Source organism: Bos grunniens, chromosome 8 (genome assembly GCF_055505025.1).
Source record: "Bos grunniens cultivar Pamir isolate PY7600 chromosome 8, Bosgru_T2T1.0, whole genome shotgun sequence".
Classification (NCBI taxonomy): Eukaryota; Metazoa; Chordata; class Mammalia; order Artiodactyla; family Bovidae; genus Bos; species Bos grunniens.
In genome coordinates, this window is record NC_141172.1 from 77,634,926 (window position 1) to 77,660,739 (window position 25,814).

Consider the following 25,814-nt stretch of genomic DNA (forward strand, 5'->3'; position numbering starts at 1 on the left):
TGGGTGCCCCGCGTGAGGGTGGGCATCGCGGGGAGTGAAGCTAAGATCTGGGAATGGCTGCATCCTGCCAGGTTGAAGGATGAGATAAAATGACGCGGCGCCACACATTGGACAGGCCAGGGTTGCTACCGCGCATTTAGGGAACCCAATACGCGTCAGGCGCGCTCCCTTCCCCTCACATGTCTCTGTTTCCCCGGCGTGTGATGCCAGAAAACAACAGGAAAAAAGACCCGCTTAGAGAGCTGGAGTTGCATTTGGAGACTGCCCTCCCTCTGCCAAAGCACCAACAGGAAGACCCTCCGAAAACACCGATCCCCAAATAGATGACCCGGAATGGGGGCGGTTATGCTTGGTTACCAATGCTGGACACGTTTCGGTGTTTACAATATTTATTTATTTATAGGATAGCTCGTCCTCCCTTTTAGGCAGGATAGGAAAGGAGAATGCAGCGGGGAGGGGAAAGGGAGGGAGGATTCCTATAATAAGAATCAGCGCATTTTTCAGAGCTGAACCGAGCCCGGTTTCCATTTCAAAAAAGGAGACGGCCTCTACTGCGATTTTAGAAGAGACCTGGGTGTTAATTAGGGATTGGGAGGTGTCAGAGCCGGGGAATGGTTCAGCTTAGAGGTACCTGGGTCTAAATGCACGCACACACACGCACACACAGGCGCGCGCGTCTACACGGCCAGGCTGTGTGCGGGTGTGCGCGTGTGTGAACTCCCACATGCTGCTGCTGTCTGCTTCTGGCCAGTGGCACCGATGCCTCCCTCCTCCCCCTCGCCCCCAGATTCCCCTCCCCTCCCTGTTGCTTTTGTCTGGAGGGTGTTATGGGTTTGTGTGTGTATGAGCGTGTGTGTTTTTGGATTTCAGACTAATTTTCTGGAGTTTCTGCCCCTGCTCTGCGTCAGCCCTCACGTCACTTCGCCAGCAGTAGCAGAGGCGGCGGCGGCGGCGGCGGCGGCGGCGGCGGCGGCGGCTCCCGGAATTAGGTTGGAGCAGGAGCCTCGCTCGCTGCTTCGCTCGAGCTCTCCGAGCTCCGTGCCCAGCGGCAGGAGGAGCCTGGACCCAGGCGCCGCCGGCGGGCGGTAGGCGCCGGAGCCCGGGTGAGCAGCGCGGACAGTGACCTCCGTCATCTCGGCCCTCATTGTCCCCCTTGGGGTGGCCGCGGCGCCTTCCCAGGTGGGACGCGCCGCGCCACCTGCCCGCGCCCCCTGAGCTCAGGGGCCGTGGCGGATTCTGCAGCATCATTCGGGGGCCCCGTCGCGGAACCAGCATCCTCGGCAATCTCCGCACCTCCCTTTAAGGAGTCCTACCCCTGGCCGGTGCTATGGAATCCTGTCCCTTGCCCCATTTTTCCCTCCTTCAGCCTTAGGCACAGGGAGAGAGTGGGCACAGTGGTGCCCCGCGGCGTCAGTGCCATCGAGGGGCAAGTTTATTTCTGGGGCCGGCCGGAACTGGGCACTCATCTATCCCCAGTATCCCGGCTGGGCTCGCGGTGGGGGTGACGCGAGCGCGGAGGGAGAGTACCCCAATTAGTGGCGTATGGGGTCTTGAGCTCAGCCTTACGCGTATCTGTTTGTCCTCAGCCCGGAGGTGCGTCCCGGATCGCAGCGCGCGTCTAGCCAGAAGCCTGAGCCCCAGAGCATCCCGGGAGCGCCGCGGGCCGGTGCTCGGCTCTTTGGGCCATGCAGCGGCGGCCGCCGCGGAGCTGCGAGCGGCGGTAGCGCCCCCTGTGAGAAGGCCCGAGATGCCCCTGCCACTGTGAACGGTGCCGCCCGACAGGACACGCTCAGCCCCTGACACGCTAGGCTCTGCGCGCCTGAGACCAGCACCGAGAGGAGACAGCGGTGAGCGCGGCAAAGGCCACTCGGCGCGGGCAGGGGAGACCGGCCGGGACAGCTCAGCGACACGCACTCAGGCTGACTCCGGCTGGCACTGGTGGCTAGGAATGTCGTCCTGGACCAGGTGGCATGGACCCGCCATGGCGCGGCTCTGGGGCTTCTGCTGGCTGATTGTGGGCTTCTGGAGGGCCGCTCTTGCCTGTCCCACATCCTGCAAGTGCAGCGCCTCTCGGATCTGGTGCGGCGATCCTTCTCCTGGCATCGTGGCATTTCCGAAGCTGGAGGCTACCAGTGCAGATCCTGAGAACATCACCGAAATGTGAGTTCCTGGTCCTTTTCCTTCTTCGTCCTCTCCTTGCCTCTAGGGCTAGGCTGGTCAGGCGGGTCCCTCCTGGGCATGAATGTTGTCTCAAGTCTGGGGAGAAGTCAGAGAAGAGAGGTGCAGGGCTGGGCCGTGTGTCAGTTACCTGTTTCACTGCCTTGGTGCTGTTAACACTGGGAGAAGTGTGATAATTTAAAATGTTCTAAATAATAGATGTCTATTATATAGTATTCTTATACACTTTATATTTCAAAGCCCTGCCGGTGTGTTTTAGTCTTTCCATATGCAATAACTTAAGTTTTGGACATTTTTGTTTCATAAGGTTCTCTGTGTATATTGGGTTAGGAGCAGTTCCAGTAATATTTATGAGAAAGGAGGTTAAAATAAGTAACTTTTGAAAAATCTGCTTAAGGAAGTTAGAGTGCCTCCCACTTAGCTTCTTTCTCTGAGAGCTGGAGTTTACCAGTTTCCTTTTTCATTTTATACATCAGATTTTGCATAGGAGATTGCATCCAGAGATGGCCTTGAAAATAATCTGTAAGAGGAGAAGTTCCGAGTGTTGAAATGCACTGGCTCAAAAGAGAAAATGTGATCCTTGGAAGCCTAAAAGCCTGGTCTGATTTAATTTGGACTTGACTTCCCAGAGATAGAATTTTGAGATCATTTGGATTATAAATCTTAATTGCCCATTGAATAGTTCCCCAGGAGGAGGTTGGATGATAAAACAGCATGGAATACTCTGATGAATGCTGTCTTCACCCTGGGACCCCTATGTCCCTGGAAGTGCTTGAGCTTGTCCTGGTCCATTAGAGAGGCAGAATTGTGTATTTCTGGCCTCCTCTGATGCGTTGTGGCAAATCTGTTACCAACTAGGAGCTCACCAGTCCTTTCTCTAGCATTCCCCTGTTCCCTCTATTAGAGATTCCCCCAGCCAGCAACTTTGCCCTTTTATGTTTCATTAACATGATATTTTATTCATCCATAAAAAGGATTGGAAGGCAAAGTTTCTCCCGGTTTACTTGAGGCTGTTGACACCAGGATAGGCAGCATTGAAAGTAGGGCTTGGGCTGTGGCCTTCCGGTTGGCGAGTGCGCATGCATCTCCCCCCTCACCACCCTACCCACACCCCCCCACCCCCCCGCCACGGATAGCACACACCCTGGTTATGCCAACGTTGTTGACCAAGACAACCTGTTTTTTAATGTAAGTAAGAGACCTTCCCAGCCTCTGCTGTTTGTCCTGTTGGTGATGCTCTTGTTAGAGGGCTCAGGCAGAAGGAAATGACAACAGAACAGAGGAAAACGTGCCGGCCCAGCAGTGCTAAGATGTGCCGGGAGCAGCCAGCTGTCAGGCTGGATCCAGGATGCTCAGATAGCAATCCTTCTGGCAAGGAGAGCAGCAGGCAGAGCTGGAGAGGAAGGGTGGGTAGGGTCCTGACCACGCCGACCCCGGCTTGGGCTGGTAGAGGCTTGCCAGGTTGGTCAGAGTCTGTGGCCTTTTGTCAGGATTTGTGTCTTTTTCATGAGATGGGGTGTCAGTAGTTAGATGGAGGAAGCCATATGGAATTCAGAGCCCTTCAGACTATTTTGAGACCATGAGGAGTGCCTGAAAACAGTTAGATGTTGTTTTCTTTTGTGATTGTTTTAAAATTCTGTTTTAGGTTCTAGATAGATAATGAAGGAGGAAACATAGGGCTAATTATTATTTTTTTCAGTTTAGTATTTTTAAGGCTGTAATTGGAGGAAAACTCTCTTTAAAAAATACTATTTTACGCCTGAGTGGTCTTAGCTGCCTGATAGATATGAAATTATTAATAACAGATTTGAGTAGAGTTTTCCTGTATCAGTTCTCACAACTGTTGTTATTTCCCTTTTATCTGATGGCAGGTTCCTATTTTCAGGCTTACATTTTTTTTTTTTTTACATTTACTAAAGCATTTGTCACAGTTATTCATCTAATAATAGTAATCATAATTCCTAATTTCTACTCATTTTCTTCTTCTGATTTGAAAATCCATTGAGATTCAGGGAATGGAGAGGTGTGTAAGCTCAGTGTATAGGAATGGGGAATTAGTTTAGAAACAGGAGTCAAGCTGATAGAGGTGAGCTCTGAGAAGTACTTTTCTTTGCTCGTTCCCTCAGCTTTATTTGAGACTCGTCAGTTTATGCCCCAGTGTCTTTATCTGTAAAATGTATTGAGATCCTTGTTTGGAAAGCACTTCATATAATTATTTTGAATTCTGGTGCTTTGATATCAAAATGACATCAGTGGTTGGGCTTGTTTCACTCTCATCCTTATATGACACCATCTGTGCTCTCTTTCTTACATATTAATATTTGCTTGAACAGCTTTTCAATTCTTGGCCAGTGGATACCAGCTACAGTTGGAACGAAATTACACTCTTTTTTTTTTTTTAACTTTGTTGTTAGACCCAATGATATTCCTAAAATAACCTGCTTTAAAGTTCTAGTTTAATAAAGTTTAGCTGAAATTATGTTTCGGTTTTTTAAAAGTAGGACTAATGTAGCCAAATAAAGTGTGATTAGAACTTGCTGAAGCAGTTTACTATATCATTTAAAAATAGTAAATCTCTTAATATCTATATGTTGGGGAAATTGCCTGGAGAATCCACATGGACAGAAGAGCCTGGCAGGCTACAGTCCATGGGGTTGCAAAGAGTTGGACACAACTGAGCGGCTAAGCACACAGGGGAAAAGTCGCAATCACTGTGCCTTTTAAGGTTCAGAGAGAAGCCATGGTGGAACATTTAAAAAATATACCTATAGACTAATTAAGGGAGAGAATTTTATTTTTTGATTCTACGTGTATGTTTTAAGCCATGCTGACATTTCATTTTCAGAGTTCTTGTTTGAGGCTGTTTTATTAAAAATCTTCCCTTCACAGTATCTGTCTCATATTCTTTACCACTGATGTGACCCATGTCTAGGTCTATATCCATCTATAGTTACACTTCACACCTGCCTGACGTCACCCTGCCAAAATGTGCCAGCTTCTGTTATTTGGAGATGATTATCCCAAAGCAGTGCTAAGTTAAATTTACAAACAATACTATTGTCACACATAAACAGGATACAAGAGTAAAGTCTGTTGTTAGAGTTATGTAATCAGCCATTTAAGTTTCAGAATATGTCAAAATGCTTCTCAAAAGACATGTTCTGTCTCACCCGGTGGTAAGAGATATGGTTCAAACATAAAATAGATCATGGAGTTTTAAAAATCATGGTCAGAAACGGATTCATGTTGATATATGGCAAAACCAATACAATATTGTAAAGTTAAAAAAAAAAAAAAAAAAGAAACACATGACATAAAATCTACCTACCACGTTAACCATTTTTAACGTACTGTTCAGACGTGTTAAGTGTATTCACATGGCTGTGAAAGGGCATTCATTTTTATATTGCCCATATTTTATGCAGACCAGCAATGACTTTTTATTTCTAAATTTCTTTGGTGACATTTGCTGATTTGGGATTGATATTTGGAGACCAATCTAATATTTTTCCTCTTAGTACAACATAAATAGGATTTGTAGCTTCTGCTGCTCAAGCCTCTGTGTGCAATTCATTGTTGGCTTTGTTAAGCAATTGTAATGTTATGTCATTAATACATTAATTTTGGCTCTCTCACCTGCATAAGCTTTTCCACTGCTGCAGTTAATTGTACTAAAATATTCTGGCATTTAAAAGGATTCAAAGGCATCAGATTTTATCACTCTGATATTTACTTCTCAGCCCCTCCATTGGGAGTTCTAGAGCCTTGAATTGTGCTTTACATGCATTTAAGAACTACAGCCTGTTTTCATTGTGGTTGCATAAGCCAGATTGGACTTGTTAATAAATTAGGCGGTCTTATTTACATCATTCATTATTCAATACAACTTGCAAACAAGTTAAAAACACTCTTTCTTCCTAGTGAAGGCATTCACACAGTTCAGCTCAGCACAGCCGTTTGAAATCTCAGTTTCATACCTTCTATCTCTACGCTGAGGAAGTTTTTATTACATTGGATAAAACAATTGAAAAGCCCTGTGACCTTCTGACCCTACTTTCTTCCACCTCTCCCTCTCCATCACCTCTGATTAACTATACAGGAAAATGTATTTGATTATTTTTCGTCTCCGAAAAGTGATATTTCCTTATGGGAATTCAGAGCAGTAGAGTTGAGCGAAGAGCCTGGGTTATATATTATTACAAGCAAGTAATGGGAAATTAAGATGATGTGGTCATAGCTCCCCAGCTCTGTGTTTAGTTTTGTTTAAGATCTTTCACTGTTTCTATCTCATAAACCTCTGTTTGTGTTATTTCAGTATTCCCTTGTAAAGACATTTTCTAAGTCAAAAAGTCAGCTGAACAGCTTAGAGTTGAGGTCTCTTTCTCCCCAGGAACATTCTGCATGATGGCTTTGACTATCTCTAGGTTGTAGGGGTAGACTTTTTCTTTAGCTGGGGAAAGGGAATTTAATTTTTCTTTTTCGACTTTTTGTTTCTTCTTCTCTTTGAAAAATCTTTGATACCAAGCAGGTGCCTCCAGTTTTAACTCATTGTTCATCCTGCCTGTTATGAAAAGAAACAATATCAAGCCATTATTGAATATTATACCCTGATATTATCCATCCAACTAACTTTACTGCTTCTCTAGAGAGATTCTTGTAGGTTCAAAGCAGTAGGGTAGAATGTAGCATTGAACCTGCTGCTCCTTATAGCAGTGCCAATTTTTGATTTTACTTACTGTTTACAAATCAGTTGGATGATTTAGGGGAGAGGTTATTTAGACAGGGCAATTTTTTCCCTCATTTGGTGTATGTAAGAGAAAGAAAGGGATAGAAAAAAAATCTGAACCTTGAGTTATTAATAGTTGATTGATCATTTTCATAATCTATTTGTTCTAAGTTTTAAAAAACATAAATCCCATCCCCAGGTGGCAGAGATCTGAGCCCTGCAGTGGCCTGATAATTTTAGCTTCATATTTCATTTCTGATTGATCTCTATTAAAAGAGGAAAACAGCCCACATAATCAGGATGCCTTCTAACCATTTGCTTTGCTCTCTGGGCTGTCCAGAGGACTGTGAAGTGGTAAATATTGATCTCGGAGATGAAGGAGTGAATGAATGCTTGTGGTTGTTATAAACCTGGGGAGAAAAATAATACATAGGTACTAAGCTTGCATATTTCAACTCCCCGCTCCACCCATGTTACAGAAAGCTGGAATTACATGATCTGGAAGCAGCTCCTTAATGTTTCTGGGTCTGAGCTTGTCAGATGTAAACCGAGGGCTTTGGACCCTATACTCTGTTTCTGAAGCTCCGCAAAGCATCAGTTGTGGAGAAAGTTCAGTTTATACATCAGCTTTGAAGTAAGGAGTGGTGCTTAGAGCCCGGCAGTGAGAGAATCTGAGGACCTTCCATGTCATCATGTCCTGTGTGCATGTTTTCAGCATCTGCTCTGAAGTCTCCAAGCCATCCATGTCTTTTTAAAATCCTTAAAAATTAATTTTTTTAATTGAAATATAGTTGATTTACAATGCTGTGTTAGTTTCAGGTGTACAGCAAAGTGAATCTGTTTTATATATATATACATATATATATTAATGTATGTGTGACAAATAGATGGGGAAACAGTGGAAACAGTGACAGACTATTTTGGGGGGCTCCAAAATCACTGCAGATGGTGACTGCAGCCATGAAATTAAAAGATGCTTACTCCTTGGAAGAAAAGTTATGGCCAACTTAGACAGCATATTAAAAAGCAGAGACATTACTTTGTCAACAAAGGTCCATCTAGTCAAAGCTATGGTTTTTCTAGTAGTTATGTATGGATGTGAGAGTTGGACTATAAAGAAAGCTGAGCACCAAAGAATTGATGCTTTTGAACTGTGGTGTTGGAGAAGACTCTTGAGAGTCCCTTGGACTGCAGGGAGATCCAACCAGTCATCCTAAAGGAAATCAGTCCTGAATATTCATTGGAAGGACTGATGCTGAAGCTGAAACTCCAATACTTTGGCCACCTGATGTGAAGAACTGACTCATTTTAAAAGACCTCGATGCTGAGACAGATTGAAGGCAGAAGGAGAAGGGGACAACAGAGGATGAGATGATTGAATGGCATCACTGACTCAATGGACATGAGTTTGGGTAAACTCCAGGAGTTGGTGATGGATAGGGAGGCCTGGCATGCTGTGGTTCATGGGGTTGCAAAGAGTCGGACACAACTGAGTGACTGAACTGATGCATGTATATATTTGCCCACATTTTTTTTTTTTAGATTCTTTTCCCATATAGGTCATTACAGAGTACATCTATGTCTTTTTAAGTGTGATATACTAAGAATACTGGTGGCATGTTAGTGCTGCGCTGATGAGTCCAAGTTCACAGGGTCACTTAAAGTCAAGATCAAGGAAGGAGAAGGGGCCTTAGAAATACTCTGCTTCAACCCCCCTTGCGTGAATGAGGGGCAGAGAAGAGAGTTGCTTTTCTGGCCATGGCACATTAAAGACATCACGGGGTCTAGAAGCTTCCTGCTAGCATCCAAAGGTAGCGCCAAAACCTTCCTTCTAGGGGGCCTCCCCTCTGTTCTGTTTCCTTTGACTAAACCTGACTCCAGCCCACCAGTTTAGAAGCATCAGAGATGTGAAGACAAGTTTAGTCTGGCTAAGTCTATGGGAACCCATCTCTACTGGAGACAGAGCAGTTAAAAGTTCATGAACTACTGATCACAAAGCAATAGCCTGATCTTTGCATGAGAACAAATATATTTTTTTGTTTACTGTGAGTGTGGTTGTTTGTTTTAATTTTAACTCTTCCTCTTCTCTAACACTTTCACAAAAGCTAGGCTGCAGAGAAAGGCCTTCATGAGTTGGCTGCCATGAGAGATGCTGACCTTGTACCTGCTGGACCATCCAGGCAGGTTAGGATTGGAGCGAGGGCAGAGCAGACAGAGCATAATGGAGGCTGCTGCCCCAGAGTCTTTGCCATAGTCAGGAGTGGTTACGTAGGTGGAGGAACCCACAACCTTGTATACAAAGTCTGTCTTAGCTCCCATGAAAGCTCTGTGGCCAGAGAGTACTATTCTTTCCAGCCTTCTCTTTGCCTCTACCTTTTCATGGCCCCAAGAGGCATAGCTGAGCCAGTGAGCAAGCTTAAGAGTTGTTGACTCCCATTCGGAATTCATTCTGCTACGATTTTGTACGTTGTACACGGCTGTGCTAAGCCTTTTCCAGTACAAGCGCACTTCTGAGACACACCTCTGGTTTCACACAGGGCTTCTCCCCAAGGGTCCTGGAGAGCACTTTACAGACATCTGCTTATTTAGGTTTAAAACCTTGTTCTGAAGTAGGTGGGAAGGTCCTGACAGCCTCAGAGGGACTGTCAGGTTGATTGGCTTGCCTGGGGTTCTCTGGTCAAGCTGAGCGTAATTCGGGATAGAATTTTATGCAGAGTCTTGCTTAGGGCTTTGTCTGCTTAGACCCACCTGTTCAGATTTGGCCTTGAGAGTACAGGCAATTTTAGGAGAAGTGTAGTTATTGAAATAAATGTTCACAAGTTAAATAGCACTGTAGTGAGCAGGAGGTGGATTGAGGCTTCATCTTGTATCTTTCTCTTCTATCATCATCTTCTCCTTTGTAATCTGTTGTAATCTTAAGAGGTAAATGATTTATGTGCCCTGGAGAATATAGTATCTTTTAGTATAGGATAAAATTTTGATAACCATACATCATTTAGAATCCCTCTTTTTGTTGCAAAAAATGACCTATTATTGCCCACTCTTTCCTATAATCTTCATATTCCAATAATTTCCTGAACAGACCAGACACACACACCCTAGAATTCTATTTGTGTGTGCAATGTGTCTATGTATATATAAGTATAAAACTCTACTAGGAGTGGTCCTTTCAGACTTAAGTATCTTGACTTGTAAAGTTTTTTCTAACAATTGAAGATTTACTTCTGTAAACCATCTAGACATTTTGGGGATTTAATTGACACACAATGTTATTTATGTTAGTTTCAGGCCTACAACATGATTTTCAATATCTGTATATATTACAAAATGATTACCTTAATAAATCTAATTAACATCTATCACCCCACGTGTGTGTGTGTGTGTTTGTGTGTGCAAGTGTCTCATATTCTGCTCTTTGTGACCCCACGGACGATATAGCCTGCCAGGCTCCTCTGTCCATGGAATTTTTCAGGTAGGAATATTGCAGTGGGTTGCTATTTCCTACTCCAGGGGATCTTTCCGACCCAGTCTCTTGCATGTCTCTTGCATGTCCCACATTGGCAGACAGATTCTTTACCACCACACCACCTTGGAAGTCCAATCTCCACACATAGTTAGCATATTTTTTTTTCTTGTGATGGGAAGTTTAAATCTACTATCTTAGCAACTTTCCAAAAATATACTACAGTGCTGACTGTGGTCACCATGCTGTACAGTATACCCCACTCAGACTTTTAATTTTGTTTTACTCATTCTGGATTTCTCTCAACAAGGACCCGACAGAAGTTCTTCTCTAGGTGAAATCTGTGAGCTTCAGGGCAGTGACTCTGGGCTGGGTTAGCCGACCCAGCTACTCAGAAGCCCATGTGTCTGTCCTCTTTGATCAGGTCTCAAGAGAAGCAACGAAATATTACTGGTGAGGTATTTTTGAACAGTTCTACAATAGTGTTATTTAAATGAAAAGGCATTAGAATTTTGATTTTCGACCTCTGAAATACGGTGCCGTTTAAGAAGGTAGGCTCTTGTGAACTCTAATCTTTGCCATTAAAGTTGCTTCTATTTCATGTGCCCTGGAGTCCCCTGCTGCGAAGTGGCAGAGGGGCCTGGGCTTGAATCCTCTGACTGTGGCCCACAGTGGGGACAGTTTGCTTCCCTTCTTCAGCCTTGGCACACTTGTCTTGAAATGTGTGTGCAGGCCTGGGAACTGGGGTGGGCAGGGAGCTTGACACGATGGCCGCTGAGTTCTCTGGCCAGAGAAAACCCAGCCAGCACAAACCACACACCCTTTTAGGTCTGCTTTCAGCCTTACTTCACAGCCCCTCTGCTGAGTGAGTGGTAAACAGCCACCTGCCGATGCAGGAGACATAAGAGACGTGGGTTCAATCCCTGTGCCGGGAAGATCCCGTGGAGAAGGGCATGGCAACCAAGTCCAGTATTCTTGCCTGGAGAATCCCGTGGACAGAGGAACCTGGCGGGGTACAGTCCATAGGGTCACAAAGAGTCAGACATGACTAAAGCGACTTAGCACACGCACACCCTCGTATTGCCCTTGCCCTCCTGGGTTTGGCCTTTTCCCTTTGTGACCCTTCAGTCTCCTTCTTCTGTTCTTGGTCATGGTTTTTATTCCCTTCCACACTGCCCTCAACAAACAGGCACACACACACTCAGGCAGATGGTTGGCTGCAAAGCCCCTTTCGTGGACAGTGAGGAAATCTTGGGTTGCAGAACCCGTGGATCAACCACCATGGTTCCAACTGAAACTGGCCTGCCAAGGTCAACTCACTCAGAGAGGCAGCAGCGTAAAGGACCCTTGGTAACTGGATGGGGAAATGGGAGTTGGGGTTCAAGTCCATACTCTCACAGTTTCAGAACTCGGGATCCCGGATGAACCATTTAATCTCATCAGCCAGTTCCCTAATCCTGAAACTGAAGATTGGGATTAGTTGGATGCTAATCTCTAAAGAGATCTGTGATTCTGAGTCAGGCAGCCACAGGTGCCAGTCTTATCTTTTCTGTTCTGGAATTCACCCTTGCCTCCTCCCCCAGGCCTAACCCAGAGCTTGCTCCAGGTCTCTAGGTATCTTAAGCAACAGAGTCCTATCTGTGAGTTTCTCTAGGTTCACCGCTTTGGTTCAGGTTAGATGGCTTTGCAGGTTACCTTCTCCCTGCCAGTCTGCGTGGCAGTGCTCCCAAGGTTTCCTACCCATTGAAACAACTATACCCCCTGCCCCCAGAGGTTGGTTTTTTTTAACATGCACTGTCTACCTGCACTTTTAGGCAATTGCATCAGCTAATCCACCCATTTACATCTGATCGGAATACCTGCTACCATGTGTGTGTGTTCTGACCTTCTCAGTCCACTCTTGGTCCATTTCTGTGGTTGCTGCTCCAGAAGGATCTCTAATTGGCTTGCCTTTTTGCCAGTCTTCACTTTCCATGACCTCCTAAGCAGGAGCTTGCCTGAAATCAGCTTTCATCTTTCTGCCTCCACCAAGTTTCATTTTCCTCCTGGCTGGAATAGTTTACCGCATGTTTCCTGATCGTCATGTGGGCCGCCTGTCATCTAAGTCAAACTTCATGCAAACATTAGTTCAGTTCAACTAGTGTTTATTGAGGACACTGGTGATGCTACAGACAAATTAGATACTTTACTGAGGCAAGAAGCCTCTGAGTAGCTTATACACAGTGGGAGAGAGAGAGAGATCTAATTTTAATATAATGTGATAAGGACAGTCAGTGCATGAGGCTAAAACCCACATTTACATGGTGATTGTTTTCAGCTTGAGCCAGACATGGGACCAATTACAAAGGGTGTTTCCTCCCAAATGTGCATACTTTTTATTGTTAATAGTGGGAGGCATGGACATGTAGACTGGATGTGAGCAATCCGCATGCCTGCTTTCTATGATGACAACAGCCCAGCTGAGTTTGGTTATTTTTTCTCTGTCAATATTGTGATCTTCTTATGGCTCTATCCACTTATATTCCATATGAACAAACTGCCTGTATCTGAAACCAGCCTTTCCCTTCCAGTACACGGGAAGGGCAGGAGTGTCTTTGGTTAAAACTAATCATTCCCCCTCTATGACAGATCCCATTCTCTTTAACTTTTCTCTGTTGATGACTTGCCCTCTCTTGTCTGAATTTTCAATCTCTTCCTCTTGTCAGTGTCAGAATTTAATCAGGACTGGGTCCCTTCCATCTTAGAAAAGTTTTCCTTTAGCTCTGTCCCCTTCTTCTCCTTCCAGGTTCCTTTAGTCTTGGCCCTTTTCTTTCTTCCTTTGACTCCTGATCTTAGAAGACTGGTCTGCATTATCTTTTTCCTCCCCTCTGAATCCAGTCTCAATCCACTGCTTCATCAAACTTGCTCTCCACTGCATCCCAAAGACGTTTATAGAACTAATCTAAGGCAAATTTCTCTGCCCTTCTCTTATTTGCTTCTTAGCAGAGCTTGGCCTCATTTCTCACTCCCTCCTGAAGCATTCTTTTTCTTTGGCTTTGGTGTCAATGAAGTTTTCTCATGTTCTCCCTAACCGTCTGGCTGGGGACAGTCTTCTTACTTAAAGGTTTCCTTTTCTCCTAAAAGTCGACGTCCCTTCTCCTAAAAGTTGTGTCCTAGGGCTGCTTCTCTTCCTGAGCTATGTCACCCTCACTTATGACTTCTGTTGCCTTCTGCATTCTCCTGATGTCCTAATAATTGTCCCCATCAACTATAGTGATGACCTTTGGGTCATCTGTCTACTGAACATCCTTCTTGGATATGTCATAGTGCATCACGCTTGACATTTCAAAATTAAATCATCATGGTCACCCCAAACCCATTTCCAGTGTTCCCTACCTTAATGAATGGCGCCGCTGCCCACTTGGTCAAAATGTTTTGTTTTGCATGGCAAAACCTTGGCTCCGCCCACTCCTTAACGCCTGTATTCATTCAGTTATTGTCTTGCCAATTCATTTCTCTAAATATATTTCTCTAATTCTTTTTATCTCTGCTGTCCAGATTCCCTCATTCATTTATTCTTGCTTCCAACAGATGCTAACTGGGATCTGCTCTGTGTCATGTTAAGTACTTGGGATATGGTTGCAAGCAAGATTGATCTGGTTTCTTTTCCTTACCAAGCTTGCAGTCTGGGAGGAGAACGAAACATCAAACAAATACTTACACAACCAAAAATTTAATTCAAAACCACCATCATTTTTTGCCTAAAATGCAGCAGCTCCGATGTGGCGTTCTGGTCTGCAGTCTCACCCTCTTTGTATCCATATACCACACTATGTTGGAGTGGCTTTCTAAAATGCTGACCTTATGTCATTGCTTCTAATCACCCCATGGCTCCCCATGTCTCTTAAAGCCCAAAGTTGTGGTTTTTTAGGTTTAAAAACCCCCAGATTATCACTATATTGCTATACAGTAAAGCATATAACTGTCACCTAGATTCAGACACACAGTCAGCATAACAGTTGCTTTCCACACCAGCAGATCTATAAAGGAGAACAAATTATTAACTGGAAGCTTGCTTGGTGATCTTGGAATTAGAGCAAGGGCACTTAATTCTGCATTTAAAATGTTAAATGGCATTAAGTTAAGCTTGCCTGAGGCATCCATCTCCATAATGGGAGAGCCTTTACAAAGGGGAATGCAGAACTTGAAGTACTTTGGCCCAGACCTGTGTCCCCTGGATGGACACTCCTTTCTCTAGCCTTTATTCACTGCCCAGCACCAATTCTGATTGACACATTCTTTCTTTAGAAAGGTTAGTGCCTTTAGCCAAGACTTGCTCAAGCCTGGGAACCCTTCTGGGTCTTTAAAGAGATTTTGCACATTTTTTTCTTTGAAAGACATTAACGTTATTATATGGACTTTTATTCATAATTAGATTTTTTAAATTAATATTTGAAAGTTTTAAGACATATAAACAGTATAAAGAAGTGTATCATGTAAAGTTAGTCTGCCTCCCATCATGGGTTCCAACTGGCCAATCCCTCTGCCTCTCTCTCCAGTAGAAACTTAGATTTTAGTTTGTGTGCCTGCTTTTAGAAATAGTCTACTCAAGCATGTGAGTCTATTCACATACGTGGGTATATATATATATATACATATATGTATGTTTATGTATACATATATATGTGTATATCGGAGAAGGCAATGGCACCCCACTCCAGTACTCTTGCCTGGAAAATCCCATGGATGGAGGAGCCTGGTAGGCTGCAGTCCATGGAGTCGCTAGGAGTCGGACACGACTGAGCGACTTCACTTTCACTTTCCACTTTCATGCATTGGAGAAGGAAATGGCAAGCCACTCCAGTGTTCTTGCCTGGAGAATCCCAGCGACGGGGGAGCCTGGTGGGCTGCTGTCTCTGGGGTCGCACAGAGTCGGACACGACTGAAGTGACTTAGCAGCAGCATATGTGTATATAACTGTCTACATTTTAGTATGTTTTTACTTAACAGTGTATCTTAAAAATGTTTCTATATCAACATATGTGGGACTTCCCTGGTGACTCAAGAAACCGCCTGCAATGCAGAAGGCACAGGGGATGTGGGTTCCATCCCTGGGTCAGGAAGAGCCCCTGGAGGAGGGCATGGCAATCCACTCCAGTATATTTGCCTGGAGAATCCTATGGACAGATGAACCTGGCGAGGTACTGTCCGTAAAGTCCCAAATAGTTGGATATGGCTGAAGGAATTTAGCACGCATGTATGCATCAGCATATGTACGGCAACCTTATTTTTTCACAGTCACACAGTACTCATTGAAGGAATAGATTTCATTTGACTAATTTTTACTTGGACACCCTGTGTTCAAGTTCTTGCACACTTGCATAATTTTATCTATAGGAAAAGTTTCTAGAATTTGAATTAGAGGGGCATTTGCATGACATTTGTGATTTGATAGATATTGCCAAGTAGTCTTGCAAAAAGATCACATCGTTTTATTCTGCCACCCAAACTGGAAGCACCTGTTTTTCTGCAGCCAAGCTGATACTATTAAAACTTTTGAATTTGTCAATCACATTCATGGGAAATAGTGTAGCATCATTGCTTTATTTCACAATTCTTTAATTATGATTTGTTAAAAATCTTTTTATATAAATGTATGTAGCTCAGTTGGTAAAGAATCTGCCTGCAGTGCAGGAGACCAGGGTTCAATCCCTGGGTCAGAAAGATCCCCTGGAGAAGGAAATGGCAAACCACTCCAGTATCCTTGCCTGGAGAATCCCATGGACAGAGGAGCCTGATGGGCTAGAGTCCACGGGGTTGCAAAAAGTCGGGCAAACCTGAGCCACTAACACACAACAAGCCATTTGTACTTCTTTTTCTGGCAACTGTATATCCCGTAGGCATTTTCTTTTTCTATTGAATTGGTGACCTTTTCAAAAAATTGATTCCTAAAATCTGTTTAGCAATAAGAAAATTTATGCTTTGTCTAATGTTTTTCTTGTCTTCTGATGTTGATCATAGCTTTTGGTAACACAGATTTAAATGTTTTTGTAGTAAAATTTATTATTTCCTTATGACTTCTGTATTGTAAATGTGGCTAAAAAGAGTCTTTCCTTCTATAAAAGTATAAAATAAGTCTCCTATATTTTCTTCTTTGACCTTTACTATTTCATGCTTTTGTATTGCTCTATTCGGATTTTTAAAATATAAAAGGTGAAGTAGTAAAAACAACTGTTTCAAGATAGCTAATCAGTCTATCAGGTCTCCTGACACCATTGATTATATTATTCAACTTTTCCTTCACTAATTTAAAATAACAATTTTAAATTAAATATTTAAATTTTAAATGAATTCTAATATGGTTGAGTATAAAGATCATCTTTGTGTTTTGGCTTATTTTGGGATCTATCCTCTTCCGTTAATCAGTTTGTTTGTTGACATACTAGCACTAAACTTTTTATCTTCTGAAGTTTCACATATATTTATGTATTTTCTACTTGTATTATTAGTCTTACTCATAAATTACTTTCAGAATTTTCAGGATTATTCTTACATGCTAATTTTTCCGTATGCATTTTAGGAACTGCTTTCCTAGCTCCACCCCTCCCCCCATAATATTGATATTTTAAATTAAGACAGCATTTATATTTGTATATTAAAATCTCACAGTCTATTAATAAGTCATAAAAGCCCTGCACCCTCTAATTCAAGCCCATTTCTCCAGCCTCATTTTTTCCCTCTCCCTTTCTTTAATAGGATGATGCAGTCTCTCCGGGTTTTAAATTGCCCTGTGGAGTTATAGTCTCACTCACTTCCAAGGCTTCACACTGGCTGTCCTCTCTGCCAGGAGTACCATTCTCATGGCTCCTGCCTCTGACTACCTTCCTCTGTCTCTCTTCCTCTGGCCTATATGGCTCTAACATGTGCTTTTACAGCCCCCACCCAGTGTTTCCCAACCCCATCATAGGTCACTTAATATAGTAAATGCAGGCCTACGTACCAGTCTGTATGCCCTCTTCTAGTAGGAACTAGTGTCAGTCACTCAGTTGAACTCTTTGGGACCCCATGGATTATAGCCCGCTAGGCCCCTCTCTCCATGGGATTCTTCAGGCAAGAATACTGGAGTGGGTAGCCATTCCCTTCTGCAGAGGATCTTCTCGACCCAAGAATCAAACCTGGGTCTCCTGAACCGCAGGCAGATTCTTTTCTGTCTAAGCCATCAGGGAGGCAGGGACCATGTGGATTTTGTTTATTGCTCTTCCCTAGCACAGTGTCCCAGAGAAGGCAATGGCACCCCAATCCAGTACTCTTGCCTGGAAAATCCCATGGATGGGGGAGCCTGGTAGGCTGCAGTCCATGAGGTTGCTAAGAGTCGGACACGACTGAGCGACTTCTCTTTCACTTTTCACTTTCATGCATTGGAGAAGGAAATGGCAACCCACTCCAGTGTTCTTGCCTGGAGAATCCCAGGGACAGAGGAGCCTGGTAGGAGGCTGTCCATGGGGTCTCACAGAGTCAGACACGACGGAAGCGACTTAGCAGCAGCAGCAGCAGCACAGTGTCCTAGATTTCCCTATTATCCACAGACATAAGGATATATATACATGTGTGTGTGTGTGTGTGTGTGTGTTTATCCCCTTCTCCCACAAATGTATCTTTTAGAATTCCAAATGAGAATATTTATAAAGTTGTTCTTTGGGTTGTCAGTGTGTAAATTTCTAGACATGATTTTCATAAAGTCATCAGGTTTGTTTAATGTTTGTTTAAATAAATAACCTTTATGGAATTAAATAGCACTATGCTGGTTCCTGCACAGTAAGAAATCAATTCATCGTAGAGACAGCATCTTTGGAAAGGAAGAAAGGAAGAGCTTTGATGAGGCAGGATTATTATGTGTCCAGCAGAAAGGAGAGACAGAGAAGAGATGGAGGGTGAATGTAAACAGATAAAGAGAGATGCAGAACAAATCAGCTCAACAACAAGGGTAAATCCAGGAAAGAAGAATCATATTAGGGAAATTCGATCTCCAATGAACACATGGGTCTAATGAGGAAGATTTGTGCCTTTTCTGTTGTATAATAGCTAATAATGGATATCCCTGTGGATCAAATGCAGTTTTCCCTGTGACTGCATTTATGGCACTTCACTTAAAAAGCGATTCTGGTGTGAAATTTCAGATGTGATTTATCCTTCTTGTAGTCTGGATGGTAGAGGCTGTGCATTTTTCAGGGGTATGAACAGTGTGTCAGGTCCAGTTTAATGAAGCACCTGTTGCACATACTTTTGCACCTTTACAATCAGGGTGCATTGGGCTGATCCTGTAATGTTTCATGGTGCTTCGTTTGTATTCATAATAATTGACATTATCAGTCATCTTAGACATTTTAATAGTTGTTTGCAAAACTGATCACAAAGCAACTGATAGACATAAGAGATTTGCAAGTCTTCTAAAAATAGAGTGGGGAAGAATATAGGTGAACAGATTGTGTTGAATAATCCAAAAAGATAATTCTCCCTTGAGATAAATAACATCCATTTATTTATGTTTACACAATGCAGTATGTTCATAATATACATAACAAATGAAAATAGTTTAGACTCCTTGTGTATTTTGAAATTTAAACTTAAAAAGGAATGGTCATTATGGAACGAGCATATAATATTTAACTCTTAAGAGAAAAGTCTTATTTTTGGTTGAGTCACTGACTCTCATGGTAAACCCGGGTGGCCCTCTGGGGCTTAACTTCTTTGCCATCTCATTTATTTTCTCAGGGAATTGCTTTCTCATTAAAAAAAAAAAAAAAAACCCAGAACTTTCCTAGAGCTTAACTGCCTGGTGACTTGAAAGCATTGCCGAACCTTTTATTTACGCCAGCCTACCCTGGAGTCCACTCTGTCACCACTCTCCTTTTATTGTAGATTATATCTATACATGTATAGTTCAGTGTGCCATAGACATTCTGTTGACAAAGTTATCTTTTCCAGCAGATGCCTGAAATGGAGGACAGGCATTGATTGTTTATACATGGATTGATTGCTTGATTGATCAATTTATTCATTCATCTAGTCAATTAATCAATCAACAAATATGTTTTGACTATGTTCTCCCACCAGGTGGTTTTCTGGGTCCTAGGTAATAAGACTTAGGCCAGTTCCTCCTGTTTATATGGCTTGTTGTAGGTCCCTAGTCAGAGCATTGTCCTGCACAGCTGAACTCATCAATAGCACCACAGACAGCAACCTTGGACCCTCCCACCACCACCATCACCACCACACACACACACACACATATGCACACACACACACACACACACACACACACAGTTGTGCCTAGAACATGCTCATCTGCAACAGGAGGACAGACCCACAGAAAGGCCTGCACAGGCCCCGGGAATGGGCGTAAGGGTCTTTGCGTAGAAAATTCTGAGGTCCTACTAGGTCAAGAAGGGCAGGTATGATTTCCAGGCGGGAGCATCCTGCTGCCTCATATGGAGGAGTACCAGAGTGAGGGCCTCTGACATGCCAGGGCCCACTGCCTAGAGCTAAGGGGCAAGGTTGTCTGGGTCTTTGCCTTATGGATCTGACCTTGGCTTTGTGATAGTTTTGAACCATAATGTGCTATAGAATAGAGGAAGTACAGAGCTTTTGCATTAGAGCATACAGAGGGGACCAGATGTCATGATCTTAGTTTTCTTAATGTTGAGCCTTAAGATAACTTTTTCACTCTTCTCTTTCACTTTCATCACTTTAGTTCTTCTTCACTTTCTGTCATAAGGGAGGTGTCATCTGCATATCTGAGGTTATTGATATTTCTCCTGGCAATCTTGATTCCAGCTGTGCTTCTTCCAGCCCAGAGTTTCTCATGATGTACTCTTCATAGAAGTTAAATAAGCAGGGTGACAATATATAGCTTTGACGTACTCCTTTTCCTATTTGGAACCAGTCTGTTGTTCCATGTCCAGTTCTAACTGTTGCTTCCTGACCTGCATACAGGTTTCTCAAGAGGCAGGTCAGGTGGTCTGGTATTTCCATTTCTCAGAATTTTCTACAGTTTGATGTGATCCACAACAAACTGATGACTGATGTTGAAGCTGAAACTCTAATACTTTGGCCACCTGATGCGAAGAGCTGACTCATTTGAAAAGACCCTGATGCTGGGAAAGATTGAGGGCAGGAGGAGAAGGGGACGACAGAGGATGAGATGGTTGAATGGCATCACTGACTCAATGGACATGGGTTTAGGTGAACACTGGGAGTTGGTGATGGACAGGGAGGCCTGGCGTGCTGGGTTCATGGGGGTCGCAAAGAGACACGACTGTTACTGAACTGAACTGATATAGAGGGGTGGCCTTTTCTGGTGGTTCAGATGGTGAAGAATCTGCCTGCAATGCAAGAGATACGGGTTCAATCCCTGAGTCAGGAAGATCCCCTGGAGAAGGGAATGGCAATCCACTCCATTATTCTTGCCTGGAGAATCCCATGGACAGAGGTCAAAAAGAGTTGTGCAGTCCCATGACTGGATGGCTAACACACACACATACAGAGAGGTGGTTAGGCTCTCCAGACTCCTCGTCCCATTGCAGTGCCCTCACCTCTCTTCAAGGGAATTCTCATGCATGAGGATCTATATTTCCAAGAACAGCTGTGCAGGATTTCCAACCCCCACCCCGCCCCCAACTTGTGTTACAACAAGCTTTGTGATATCACAGACACAGACAGAACAGCAAAGCATAGACTCTGTCCCCAGAAGTTAATGGGGAATCTGTCCCTGAAGTTAAGCATCAGTAGCTGCAGGTTTCCACTTTTCTCTCTTCCCCATACAGATTTTATTATTGCTCCTGAAAGTTCTAGATCTGAATGTACTAATAATTTTAAGAATTATTCAGCTCTTTCAGTTCAGTTCAGTTCAGTCGCTCAGTCGAGTCCGACTCTGCGACTCCATGAACCGCAGCACGCCAGGCCTCCCTGCCTATCACCAACTCCTGGAGTTCACCCAAACTCATGTCCATTGAGTTGGTGATGCCATCCAGCCATCTCATCCTCTGTCGTCCCCTTCTCCTCCTGCCCTCAATCTTTCCCAGCATCAGGGTCTTTTCAAATGAGTCAGCTCTTCGCATCAGGTGGCCAAAGTATTAGAGTTTCAGCTTCAACATCAGTCCTTCCAATGAACACCCAGGACTGATCTCCTTTAGGATGGACTGGGTGGATCTCCTTGCAGTCCAAGGGACTCTCAAGAGTCTTCTCCAACACCACAGTTCAAAAGCATCAATTCTTTGGCGCTTAGCTTTCTTTATAGTTCAACTCTCACATTCACATATGACTGCTGGAAAAACCATAGCCTTGACTAGATGGACCTTTGTTGACAAAGTAATGTCTCTGCTCTTTATGGCTGGATAATTCTTTTTAGTGGTACCCTAGGAGGATCCTGGAATTGTGAAAACTGTGCCTAAAATGTTTCTTTTCTCATTATATATTTTTTCTAAATTGAAAAATAGCTGAATGTATCAATAGCCATGCTTAGATGGATCAACAAATTAATATTTCTTTTTCTTTGGAAATTTGTGTTGGGAATCACAGAGGTTATGAGGCAGGATGACTTGGAGGGTTAAGAGCCTTATTCGGAGGTTCGTCTGTCCTGCTACTTTGGACTAGTTAAATAGAGGCCTTGCAGTCTCAGTCTCCCCATCTGTAAAAGGAGACAATAATAGAACCTTTCTCATGGGGTTTCTGTGAGGTGAAAATGAGCTGATGCATGTAAAACGATTGCACTTGTGCATAACACATAGAGCTTGGCTGTCTGTTTTTATTTTCATTGTGTGGCTATCCTCAACTGTGTTTTGAAGGAGAGTAGACTCTATAGGTGGAGAAGGAAGTGGCAACCCACTCCAGTGATCTTGCCTGGAGAATCCCAGGGATGGGGGAGCCTGGTTGGCTGCCATCTATGGGGTTGCACAGAGTTGGACACGACTGAAGCGACTTAGCAGCAGCAGCAGCAGCAGACTTTATAGGTCTCAGAAAGGACAGAAAAGCAAAAGAATCTGACTTGAGTGTGGCACTGGAAAGTTGCTGGGTTTAGGAGAGAGGATGTAAAAGGGTGCTGGTTCTTCTTATTGGAACCTCTGTATACCCTTTCCCTGGTGTGCATGGTTCCATCTTGGTGCGCTCAGCTGATTGGGATACTGGACATTTGTGTGCTGAGCAGTGATGGGTCAGATTTAACTTCTATGACTTAGGTCATGATCTTGGTTCTGAAACTTTGTTTTCACCAATCATCCTGGTCCGTTTTATATATAAGATTGTTTACAATAGTTTCCATGGTCTCTGGAGGTTATCAATCAATTTGTATTCCATTTTCTCTTTTCACTGTCTTTCTCATTTTTAATTGCAAGACCTTACAGAATATATTCCTTCTTTTTTTCTTTGTTTTAAAATTCTGGTAAAATATACATAACAGAATATATCATCTTAACATATTTAAAATGTACAGTTTGTATCTTTAAGTACATTCACATTATTGTGTAACCAACACTACTACCAAAATCCACAACTCTTTTCATCTGCAAAACTGAAATTCTGTACCCACTGAATGACAACTGCCCATTCCTCTCCCCCAACTGCTAGCATTCTACTTTCTATCTCCATGTATTTGATTCTTTAAGTACCTCCAAAATATGCATCTTTTCTAGCTATGATATATTCCTTGAATTAAATGTCTCTATAAGAGATTTGTTTAGGACTTTTCGATGCACTCACACTTCCTTTCTGTAGAATGGCTTCTCTTTATTGTGGCTTTACATGGCCGATTATGACTAGAATCCCTTTTCACCAATATCTTTGTAGTTTAACTCCAAAGAAAATAATCTCTAACCTTCTATAAAAGCCACTAAAGGTTCACATATGAAGTGAAACCAGTAAAGGCAAAATTGGAAGTGTTTTTCACATTCTATCACTCACCTTACTCCCACAGCCTATAAAGTGGGCTGAAAAATTGTGCCGAAATCAAAACAGACCTTCACAGAAATCCTAAAATTTTACCACTTGAATCATTCTTTTTTCTTGACATTATGCTTGATGCTCGTTTTCCCCTGTGCCACGTTTGATCTATCTGAAAGTTAGAGCAGAAATATTAGTTCCCCAAATTCTCTTCCTGTGGAATGATTTGACCTGATCGGAGGCCAGGAGCTTTCAGAAGTGTACCATGCTGTGATTTGTGCTGACGTGAATGCTTTTTAGAATTCTTAAGTCCTGGGCTAATCATCGGAAGTTTTTTTTACACTATTCATCAATGAAAACTTGATTGACCCGAAATAATGGGAAAAGAGGAAAAGAGATAATTTGGGGAAAAGATAATTTTGTGTTGGATTGGAATTGCAAGATTTTACTTTTTGTAGACAGTCATTTTGAAAAACACAAAAAATCATAGATTAAGTGATTTTCTAGTTCATTTTTTGAAAACTATAAAATGATGCTGTTGTACCAGCATATTGATCATAATGGCAACCGTATATTGAATAATAAATATAGGAAATGTCACAATTAATCAACGTATCACTAGGATTTGAATAACTGATGATTATTTTACACAATAGGGTTAATAAGATAAAACTGAGAGAGAGGAGTGAGGGAAAAAAAAAGAGACAAGAACTGCAACTAACTCTTAACAGTTGATATAGTTGCTGTAACTGAGCACAACATTTGTCCTCAACTTATTGGCAGTGAGAAGAGAAGCTCATTATTAGCGGGGAGAATGCCTACTAATTCTGCAGGAACATAGCTCTGTCTGGCAGTATGTTCTGAAAAGAGTTTCTTTTACAGGGAATATGAGTGATGCAATTCACAGCTCTTATGAAAAGTGCAAATTTCATTTTCTTCTTACTGAGAAAGTCAGTGAAAGTTGGGGGCAATGACAAGGGCATCCGTTCTGCAAGGACACTAAAGTGGTCCAAGAATTTAATCTCCCAGTACTGTAATTATAAAACTGAAACAATGCAGGGTCTTAGTTACCCATCCCCTCATCCCCTTTGCTGAGCCAGGCAAGGGTGGAAGCAGGATTGCAGATGATCTGAAGTTGTCCCCTCTGACTAGACTTGGAAAATGTTACTCTGTTCCTGGTTAAAGCCAGATTCATTCTCTTTGGAAGCCAGACAAACAGATGGTGGGGCTGACATCCTTTCACAAGACCAAGCAGCCCAACTTGTGTGCCCATCCAGGTGGAAGCCACCCTGTCTGCGGACAAGATGAGCTACCAAGGTACCAGCAGGCAGATCCAGGCTTGCCTGGGGAAGCAGTGCTGTGACAGCCTCGGAACGTGGACAGATGCTTGATAGAGACCACAGAGATCCACCCACAGAGCCCAGCAGAGATGATTTTAGCCTGGAAACTGTTCAGAGCAGGTGTGACCAGACGGCTTCCCAGCCAGACGAAAAGTCCTCTCAGGCTCCTGGGGTGCCCCCACCCTCAAGAGGGATGGCCTCTCATGGGTCTGCCAGGATAAATTAACTGAAGAGTGTACCCTGAGTGACCCAGTGAGCTGACTTGTATTCCTGGTGGTTTAATATTGACCAAGGGCTTCCCTGGTGGCTCAGATGGTAAAGAATCTTCCTGCAATCCAGGAGAACTGGGTTTGATCCTTTGGTCAGGAAGATTCCCTGGAGAAGGGGATGGTTACCCACTCCAATATTCTTGCCTGGAGAATTCCATGGACAGAGGAGCCTGGCAGGCTATAGTTCATGGGGTCAGAAGAGTCAGACAAGACTGAGCAGCTAACACTTTCACTTTCACATGGACCAATATGAGAGTACACCTGTCTGAAATAAAAATCTTGGCTCCAGTATCACGTATGCCTCTTTCTTGATGGCGGTTCTGTATCAGGACCATTTCTGTCCCAGAGCTCTTCATCTGACATGGCAAAACTGTGCCGTGGTACACATTTAGTACTTGTCTCCTCAGGTTTGCTATGGCAGGTTATTATGATCTACTGAAAGATCTGAGAACTAATGTGAAATGGTAAATAAATGGGAAGAAAAACCATTTTTTGGTCAAGAAAAACATGTCTCTTGCTCCTCTTGGGGATTTTTTACCTTTGTACCAAGAATAGTATAAAGTTATACTTGGCTTATGTCTGTGTCCATATTAGTTAAGTTTTTAAAACAACAGAAGAAGTTTCTAAAGGTTCTGGAACAGGTAGAAGTAACTTCTTTAAAAACAGGAGGCATTTTTTTAAAATTTAATTTTATTTTTTAACTTACGATATTGTATTGGTTTTGCCATATATCAACACGAATATAGCCACAGGTATACATGTGTTCCCCATCCTGAACCCTCCTCCCTCCTCCCTTCTCCCTCCCCATAAAAGAGACACTGATGTATAGAACAGTCTTTTAGGAGGTATTTTTATTGTGGTCTCTGTGTCATTTTATCTGATGAGACTCATTGTAAGGATCTCTGTGCATGGAGATGACATACCAG

At 43.2% G+C, this 25,814-nt stretch overlaps 1 protein-coding gene across 11 annotated transcripts in view; it reads left to right on the plus strand.

Annotated features, from left to right (window-relative positions):
* Positions 1 to 929: 929 nt before the first annotated feature.
* NTRK2 (neurotrophic receptor tyrosine kinase 2) overlaps positions 930 to 25,814 on the plus strand; it is a 408,111-nt gene continuing 383,226 nt past the window's right edge. For 7 of the 11 annotated variants that reach the window (XM_086414413.1, XM_086414416.1, XM_086414415.1 and 4 more), the window contains exons 1-2: positions 930 to 1,103; positions 1,587 to 2,160. In XM_086414413.1, coding sequence (XP_086270539.1) covers positions 1,949 to 2,160 — 212 coding nt within the window. In that variant the 5' untranslated portion in view covers positions 930 to 1,103; positions 1,587 to 1,948. Of the gene's footprint in view, positions 1,180 to 1,586; positions 2,161 to 3,325; positions 3,367 to 25,814 lie in introns of those variants that run through there. The other 4 variants (XM_086414414.1, XM_086414423.1, XM_086414418.1 and 1 more) reach the window with 3 other exon arrangements.